Genomic DNA, 9,297 nt, shown 5'->3' on the forward strand with positions numbered 1-9,297 from the left:
CCCTCGGCTGCACTCTGCGGTAGCCGTAGCACGACGGACGGATTTCACACCCGTAAGATCCACGGGTTTTGCCATGAACAGCCTCCGTCGGGAGGGCGGGGCAGGCGTCAGCGGGGATGTACCGCTGCTCGCGGCAGCTTTGATTCCCACCGCGGGCCGCCTCTCCCTGAACCTCTTCGGCTCTGTCGCCGCAGCGCCCTCCCCTCCCCGAGGGGATCCGGGCACCGCAGCCCCGGGGGCCCCCCTCTGGGAGCGGTTGCCCCCGCAAGACCGGGCCGGGCCGGGGGTGGAGGTTTCGGGCGCGGGGGGGCTCCTGCCCGACACGCCCCTTCGGCAGCGCTCGCCTTCCCCGGTGCGGAGCAGCGCGGGCGGCAGAGCGGCCGGAGTCCGCTGCGGCGCAGCCCCGCTCCCCATGGCGGCGGCAGCGGTGGGGCGAGCGTGGCGGCGCGCTCGGTTGAGCGCGGCCGCGCTGCTGGCCCTATTGGCGCTGCTGGCCCTGCTGGCACTGGCGCTGCTGGCGCTGACGGCCGGGCGCGGTGGTGGTGGCAGCGGTGTGGGGCAGCCGGGATCCCCGCCGCCGCCGCTGCCGCCGTTGCCGCCGGGCTTGCGGGAAGAGTTGCGGCAGAGGCGGCGCGACCTGCGGCGCCTGAAGGCGGCGGCGGGCGGCGGCGAGGCGGCGACGGGCGGGCTGGGCTGCAGCGACCTGAGCATGGCGACGGGCGTCAGCGTGCTGGGATGGGGCTTCACCAAGGTGGTGGCTCGGGCGGCGCTGGCGGGCGGCGGCGCCGTGGCCCTCAAATCGGTGCACGGGACGGGCCGGGAGGTGCGGCAGTGCGTGCAGCGCTACGGGGCGCCGGCCGGCTGCCGCCGCCTGGCCGCCTACAAGCTGCTGAAGGAGGTGACGCTACTGCAGCGCCTGCGGCATCCCGGCATCGTACAGGTACGGCGGAGCTGCGCCCACGGCACGGAAACCTTTGGGGATGGGGAGGGGGGAGGCTCCTTGCTGGGGCTAGGTCGATCCGCCCTTGTTGCCCTCCGTGTCACCGGGGGGGGGGGGGGGGGGGAGGGGGAGGGGGAGGGGGCAGACCCACTCTCACTGGCAGCGGCATCCCTCTGACAATCGCTTTTTCCATCCCCACAGCTGCACGGTCAATGCTATGATAATAGCGGAGATCCTGAAATACGGGTCACAGCTATGCTGGAGCTGGGATCCCCCCTGGAGATGATTCAGCTTCTGCAGACCCCCTGGGAGGAGAGATTTAAAGTAAGAAAACAAGACAAAGGGAGTTTTATCAGTCGCTTTTAGACCGCAAACTGGGTAAATGCGAAGAGCCCGTGGTGACTGCTGGGCAAACGGGGTTGTCATGCTGACACTCTGTTTGCTCCCGCAAATTGTCCTTAGATCGGTTTGCTTTCAATCCTTTTAAAGCACATTAACATTGCCCTAGCCTGGCGTATCAGGGTTATTGTCCTTCTCTCTAGGGCGATGTTAAAAGAGCTACATCTGGATGAAATGGCCGCAGAATCTTTCTCAGCAGAGGGGTGGTGTTTAATACCCAGTATTACACTATATTGCTGATTTTGCTTCGATGTTGTTCCAATCCACAGAGGGGCTTCCGTAGCGAGGCCCCTCAGCAGGATGGGTCTGACTGGGGAAAACTGCCTTGCCACACTCCAAGCTTGCTGTTTCTATGTATTACCTGTCCGAGGCAGCAAGCTGAGCAGCCTGTCTCTCGCCATGTGTATGTCTGATGTTCCTCATCATAGCCCTTTAGGCATTACTGTAGTACGAACACTACTAAATTGCTTTCCTTCTGCTGTAGGATTGCATCCCTGTTAGTGAGATCTGCCTTGTATCCTAAGCATCCTCTTAAGCTCCCCAGGAACATAAATAACTTGTGACATAGCACTTATTTTGGTTATAGCTTGTATTACATTTTGCCTCAAGGTCTCAGTTGGGGGTTCACTCCTACTTGCTTGGTTCCCAGGATGAAAGAGAGCATCAGATAGAAGCATGGATACCTTAATGTCACCAAGTAATGCTTTAGGCAAAATAAAAACACAGCAGAAGTCCCAAAATAAAAATCCCTGCCTGCGTGTGGTCCCTAATGTTGAAGAGGAGCCTTGCCATCCAAGGCAGAGGGGAGTGTGGCAACTGCGCTTGCTCAGCAGTGGGATGTGAAGCTGGGATTCCTATGGTTGCTTCACTAATCAACTTAAAATAGTGTCATAGCTTCCAGAGTCATTGCTGTTGGCCTGCAGAATTCCCCTTCTGCTTACAAACTGTTTCATACTGGCTTCTACACAGCTTTCCCAGCACCTCATCTCAAATTAGTCAAAGCTATCCTGCAGAGCTAGAAACCCATGATGCTGGACTAGCTGTTGGTAAGGTCTGGCACAGTGGCATTAAGGCTTTAATAATCTTTTAAGTGATAAAGACATGGATTCAGGATTTACACTGGTACTGTCTAGTCCTGTTGTGTACTAATTAGGGCGTCTAAACGGATGGGATTCCCCTCTGATGAGCCACATCAGATACCAGGGATTCTGCAAGCTGTTCCAAGTGAACAAACCCTCGAGCCTGCACAGATCACTATCAGAGACAGTGAGGGGTGGCGCGGGTCTGCCTGGCACACCTCGCTGATGATAGTCTGGTGCCAGGGCTCCCGATACTGACTGAAAACTGCTGCAAAAAGCTACTTTAACAAAGTGCTGTTGCACTGTGAATATACTCTTCTAGCTCTAGTTTGTTAAAAAAATCATTTGCCGAGCTTTTTGCTGGATCAGGTATTGCCTGACCTTCCCCTGCTGCCAGAAAGATGACATAGAAGCAAAAAAGCTGGCAATAAGTACATTGCGTGCTTTGGCTAATTTAGCAGAAGCACGATTGTGTGCCCAAATTCATACTGCTGAGTGATGCAGCAAGGCATGAATCTGGTATTAATGACCATGGAGCCTCAGTCTGTATGGAGCAGCATGGGGGAAGGGAGGGGAATGTATTAATTCTTTGCCGGAGTGGGAGAAAACCCTTCTGATTTCAGCTAGCTAGTATAGCTCCTGAAACATGAAGGCTGCTATTGTTTTCCTCACAGCTTTCTCCTCTAGTTCCTCTAACTGCAAATGTCTGTATATGCATGTTTTTTAAAAACGTTGCTAAACTACTTACCAGTCAAATCCTGTGGCAATGTTGATAATAAATTTTGTAGCATACATATAATTACCTTTTAAGTACCATATGCATTTTTTGCCTTTAATTTCATTGAATACTCTCTCCCCTTTGTTCTACTTCCAATTTAATAGCCGGTTTTCATCTGATTTTCCCATGCATATTCATCTCTTTCTCAGATTTGCTTGAGTCTTGTGGAACTGCTGTTTTACTTGGCACATTCTCCTCTGGGTTCAATAGTCCTCTTGGATTTCCAGCCGAGGCAGTTTGTTATGGTGGATGGAAACCTAAAAGTGACAGACATGGATGATGCCAGCACTGAGGAACTGTCATGCAAGGAAGATAATGACTGCACACTTGACTTCCCTACAAAAAGCTTCCCTCTCAACTGCTCTGCAGTTGGGAAATGTGAAGGAATAAATGAAAAGAAGAATCTTTTCAATGCATATCGGTATGTCCAGCGAGATGAGGGGGAAGATCTGGGGTGGCTGAGCTCACACTCTGCCGTGTAGCCTCTGGCATCTTGTGTTTCTTCCATGCAGTGATTCCCCTTCACCTCTGTCAAACGCTAGTTAAGGATTACTTTGAAGCAAGTTTATTTTCCTTATAAGGCAGGAAAACAGTGTAGTTGTTGTCTGGTGAGAATGAAGGCATCTTCCTTCTGCTGCTCCCTTTCCCAGTGCCCTCTAGAAACCTGCCCCAAAGGTTGCACCTGTGAATTTGTTTGCCAAACAAGCTCTGGCACTTGACTTCCGCCGGCTGTGTTTGCTGGAAGGAAGGCAGTGCCAGCTGCCTGCCACAGCCTGACAGCTTTGAGTCCCCATTGCTGGGATCAAGCAGGCTAACTCTTCCCTTTAACTCCAAGTATCCCTGTGGAGACTATGGGAACCTATGGAAGAGCAGTGAAACAGGAAAAGGGCAAGGGGCTGCGACTGCTGTGGCATTTCTTATAGACCACCAGCTGAAAGTGTGAGGACTTCACTCACCATTGATGCTTGGCAGGTTGAGAGTGGGGGCAAACCTTGGCAGCTGGATATTTACATAGAAGGACTTAGGGAGCCTGAATTTGCAGGATTCAGTGTTAAAGGGCAAATCCCGCATAGATTATTGCAGCCTTGCACTAGCGAGCTTGTCTCTTGTAGAACAGTCTTCTGGAAGGTTGAGGGAATGAGTTGTCCTGCTTTTCCAGGGACAATAAGAATGCCAAACATTTACAGGGCAAGGGAAGGGTCTTGCATGAGTCTTCTTTTGTTTTTTGTTTGGTGAGAAATGCACTGCTTAGTGTACAAAATGGGCCCTGAGAATGAGGGAAAGCTCCATTGCGTGCACCTTTGCAAGGCTTTTCATGTAGTGGTTGCCAGCATGCCGTGCTGCAAGGACCAAGCTTTCAGCCCAACTCACAGGAGCTGTCTGTGAGATACCAATGAAGGGCTCAAGCATAGCTCAACAAACAAGTAGAATTACTAGTTGCATATGGATGATGGAGTCACAGGAAAACGTAGACAACTTAATTACCATGGAAATGAAGCGACTGCATTCTCATCAGTATGTGGGATTTTTGCAGGTATTTTTTCACCTATCTTTTGCCACACTCTGCACCACCAGCTTTGCGACCCTTCTTGAGCGATATTCTGAATGCAACAGGTACCAGCTAATATTCATAAACTTCTTTATTAGAACTCTCTAAATGTTATTTTTGGAATGGCTCATCTTGTCATCTTTTCCTTTAAATGTAGGTGATTTACAATATGGAATAAATGAAACCCTGAAAGCTTTTGAAAAGGTTTTACATCTCTACAAGTCTGGGCTCTACCTGCAGAAAAGACCTCTGCTTTTAAAAGGTACATGATTTTGAATGCTTTAATAACATGACTACTGAGGGAGTGAGGAACTTGGTAACTGGTCAAATTCTGATCTCCCATACGTTCAGGCAGGGTGTAGTCACTGGGAAAAGCACCAAAAGTATCTTTTTTTTGAGCAGTCTTTTGTTGTTTTTTCATGGATGCTATGCATGATTGCACTGCTTTGCAAAGTAAAAGCAGTGCAGACAATCTGGCCTCCATATGGAGGTATGCTTGCACTGCTTCTAAATACTTATAATACTTCTAAATTCTTATAACGCACACCAGTGTTTCAAGTGAATATATTTGGGATTGCTTAAGTGACTAGACAAGAGTGGCAAACTGAGTGTTTCCTGTCTCCAGGGTCAGCTTATCCTATGGACCAATAGGTCAGTTTTCCAGGCTGATACTGTAACTTCCTGTTTCACTTGGTAGCTTCTGGCTGTTTAGCACAACTTATTGTGGGAATGTACAGTGGGGGGGTGACAACACTGAGATGAATGTGGCAGAGGAGCTGGGGCACTGGTGCCCTCTAACTTTCTTTTTTTCTGAAGACCATCTTATTGGACCTGTGGATAGATAAATGAACTTTTATGAGGAAGAGACCCATTTGGTGGTAGAAACGAGGCTAATCAAAAGAAATGCTTCAAAAGCCCAGTGGTTACTGTGGCTTACATTTTCCTGAGCGTTCACTTGAGATGGAGTGGCACTGGTGGCCTGCCAAAGGAAATCTCTTTATGTGTGAAAGAACTGGAATTTGCACCATTATGAACAAAGATATCCTGTCATTTGCACTGAAGGACCAGCAGCTTTAACAGAAATTACTAGTATTTTCCAGCAACACCTACCTGTTGGCTTCACAACTTGCCCAGTAGCAATGTGCCAAAACAATCACCATCCTAGGAGTGTGGGAAGGTAGGGAGATACTCTTAGCAGTCAACGAACAATAGCCTGAACATGTCTGCTCAGGCTTGTCAGGTCTTTTGTATCCCACTGGAGCAAGACCTGGCCTCCCTTTCCCCCAGTGAGGTTCCTAAGTCTCCCACACCTATGGGTGGGCCAGCATGTGCCCCATGTAGCTGAGTGCTGGATCTGTGATGAGCTGGTTCAGCTGTTGGGGCTGGGGTGTAGGAGAGGCCATTGTGGTGTTGGCTTCTCTGGAGAAGAAGCACATCAGCTTTCACCTCTCACACACCCCTGTGGTCGCTTCCCTGCCCCTTCACCCTTGAGAGCTCTGATCCCTCCCTTACATCTGTGGAGAAACTGCTGTTGTGTGCTACATAGCAGAACCAAAAGTCACGATTTAAGTTTCTTTGAACGTTGCAGCTGCACTCACTCCATCTAGGTACATCAGTTCAACCTATCACTATCACATTCCTTACAGCTTCACTGAAGTGCAACACACTAAGTATATAGTGTAACCAGCCACTGGAAATGCAGCTAAAGAGTTTCCCTAAAAACCTTCCTCCTGTTTCCAGACTACATCTCCCTAAAGGGCTTCCGAATGGTGGAAGGAGAAGACTACAAGTGCTGGCCCTCCTACAGCCATCTGGGATGCCTGCTTTCTGTTCACAGTGCTGAGGAAGCTGCCGCAATCTGTAACTCCCAATCGCAGTGTCAAAGCTTTATCATCACCCAGCAGAGGACCTGGACAGGTGAGTTTAGGCAAATGTGATGGGGTCCTGCCATGTGGTGCCCCTGCTTCCTTAGTCATGAGTGGGGATGATGCTGCTGTCCTCCTCGTACTGCCATGAGTCTATGGGTGCATGCAAAAACTGCCTTCCTTAATCGCAAGATCAGATGGCTGCTGTGGTGGGCATCCAAGGATCCCCTGAGTGTTCATAAGAAAACATGAAAGAAATTACATTCACTTTCTGCACTTTCTTTCCTCTGCAAATTTGGCACAGGACTGCTAGGCGTTATTAAACAGTTACTTATTTCATGTAGAGATAGCCTCACTTTGGTGTTGGGCTAAATGATTCCTGTGGTATGTATAGTTTGCTAAAAGCTGTGGGGGTTTCTATAGATGAAAGAAGATATGTAAAAGAAGGTGGTTGCTATTGTTATAATTAAAAGAATCATAGCTTACAAGTTGTTATCCCCTTTATCAAAACTAAAGCCCTAAACCAATGGATTTCCAAATTGTCCCTGTAATTAGCTCTGATTATACCTTCTTATGGTTAGCAGGTTTTCAGAATTATTATAAATTACCTCATTTAACTGACACTTCAATCACTGGCTAAATTGTTACTTATGAAGTGAAACACTAAGTGAGGTAAATGGGTGTTTTCACTCATGATGGTGCCAAAGAATCATGTCTTAGTTGGCTTAGAAGACATTTAAAAAAAAACCCAAACACCAAAACTGCCAAAACCACAGCTTTTCCATTGGTTCGTGTGCAATTGGAATGTGGCTAACTATTGACATAAGGACACTTATATCGATGCAATGCTCTTTGAGCCTGTTTCACACCAACAAGGGATTGTGTGAGCTGTGCCCAACACATTGCATCTGGTTTCTCACAAGGCAGCTGTTAATTGCTGTGTTCAGTGCCTGGCTGCAAGGAACCCCCTTAAAACAGCAGTGGGGATGAAGAAACAGCAGTAGAAGACCCTTCCTGCTGCTCCTGGCTTGAATGCTGTTCCCTGCCATCCTGCACCATGCCTGCGGTCTGTTAATATTTCCCTTCCTGCCAGTTTTCTTCCACATTTTTACAGCTCATCTTTGCAGCCAAAGATGCCGAAAGTGTATGGCTGAAATGCCGAGTGCCTAACTTTGCCACTTGGATTAAGAAAAGTTGTGGGAACATGCTTAGTTCCTCTTAGGGCAGCTTGGTAAAGCAAATCAAGATGTAAAAGCCCCTGGGGTCCAGTTGTGTGTTAGTTGTGCACATTCAGTAAGCATGTGGAGTTTGCTGGGAGTGTGAAATACATCTCTGGCAGGGTGGAGTGGCTCTCTGTTGAGCGAGCTGTGTGTTGCTATGTCTTCTGTAACAAATAGCATGGGTCAAAGTGAACCTATGTCCTCTATTAAACTTGGGTTTTTATTTCCTTCCCAGGACGCCCACTCGCCTCATTTCAGAGTAGCCTGACTGATTTAATACCGGATGCTAACGCCGTAGTCTATGTTAAACGATCGCCTTCCTCAGGGGAAAGACTTTAGAGACAAAGAGATCACATAAAATGATCCTGGGAGGAACAAACCACTGGGGAGAATTTCATCTGCTGAAAAGAATGGCTTATTTTCTTTTGCTTTGGGATGCGATCACCCTGCCAGCCCAGATAGAGTCAGATGCTGCTGCCTCCTTGATCAAAACTCAGATTTCTCATTGCAGCCCCGCTAGCTTCGGTATTTGTTCCCACACAGCTGTTCCGCAGTCCCAGTTGTAGTCAAATGTTGCTAGACTGTACAATCCGTCGCCTTGCTGCTTTGGTAACCAGCTTGTCAGCCAAGAAATAGAAATAGCTGCACGGGCTCCAGCTTGGGTATGCTTAGTTAGTTCAGTCACCTCTGAAAACCTATGGATAACACATCTTGGAGAAGACAATGGCTCCTTCTGCAGCTGCCAACCAGGATTTCATACCACTGCAGATGTAAAAGACTGGATCTGAGCTATGGGGCCAAGGTTGCAGGGTTGGGGTCTATAACCAGAGGTTGATGATGGGGGTGGTCTTCCAAGGAGGGTCCTGATTCCATTCCTTCCAGGGCAGGGGAGGGAGGTGGTGTATAAGTCAGCTGTGGAGCCAAATGTCTGCATATTTGGATGCAGGATTTGGGTTTGACCCGATGTGATTTGTAATGCCAGATCCCATGTATCAACCTTGAAGGTTTTTCTCTGTTACTTTCCATGAAAGAACAAGACATTCAAATTATTTATGTGTAAGGTGTGACTCTGTATGATAAAGAATTACTATGTTTATTCTAAGCACGCTGTGAGAAGTTTTTGTCTAAGTCTTTACTGCAACCAAATGAAGAAATGCAATCGTTTCTCACCTTGAGCTCAGCTTGCATCATACCCACTCCTCAGGACAATCTGTGAGTGCTCTAACCTGTGTACAAATATGCCTGAGCCCCTTAGGCACTTAGGTCTTGGAGGATGTTCTGTGGCTCTGCTTGCAGACTCATAGGTGAAGAAGAAACAGTCTGGTCCCAAGAGCCTCCTGCCTATGCCCTTTGCTAAAAGGGCCCATTGTAGATGTGGCCAATGAAAAAAAGGCAGGGGTTAGTCTAGTTTCAGGCTAGATGGCAACATAACGTTCCACTCCTGAGAGCGCCTGGAAGCAGTGATCG

The 9,297-nt window shown here is 48.7% G+C and overlaps 1 protein-coding gene across 1 annotated transcript; it reads left to right on the forward strand.

The window, feature by feature from the left end:
* Positions 1 to 276: 276 nt before the first annotated feature.
* Positions 277 to 8,932, forward strand: LOC133274586 (extracellular tyrosine-protein kinase PKDCC-like). Its single transcript, XM_061464004.1, has 7 exons — positions 277 to 940; positions 1,142 to 1,264; positions 3,346 to 3,617; positions 4,731 to 4,810; positions 4,903 to 5,007; positions 6,486 to 6,662; positions 8,066 to 8,932. Exons 1-7 carry the CDS (start codon positions 413 to 415, stop codon positions 8,167 to 8,169), a joined length of 1,389 nt encoding a protein of 462 aa, XP_061319988.1. The 5' UTR covers positions 277 to 412; the 3' UTR covers positions 8,170 to 8,932.
* Positions 8,933 to 9,297: the final 365 nt, after the last annotated feature.

Source organism: Pezoporus flaviventris, unplaced genomic scaffold (assembly GCF_033815535.1).
Source record: "Pezoporus flaviventris isolate CSIRO_AGI_PZ_B2104156 unplaced genomic scaffold, CSIRO_AGI_Pfla_v1 ptg000036l, whole genome shotgun sequence".
NCBI classification, from domain to species: Eukaryota; Metazoa; Chordata; class Aves; order Psittaciformes; family Psittacidae; genus Pezoporus; species Pezoporus flaviventris.

What these genes read in the sequence shown, in the direction of transcription:
- LOC133274586 (XM_061464004.1), top strand. Translation starts at nt 413, where the DNA reads ATGGCGGCGGCAGCGGTGGGGCGAGCGTGGCGGCGCGCTCGGTTGAGC. An exon ending in CGATATTCTGAATGCAACAG is followed by an intron (nt 4,811 to 4,902) that starts GTACCAGCTAAT and finishes CTTTAAATGTAG; the next exon opens with GTGATTTACAATATGGAATA. An exon ending in AAGACCTCTGCTTTTAAAAG is followed by an intron (nt 5,008 to 6,485) that starts GTACATGATTTT and finishes TCCTGTTTCCAG; the next exon opens with ACTACATCTCCCTAAAGGGC.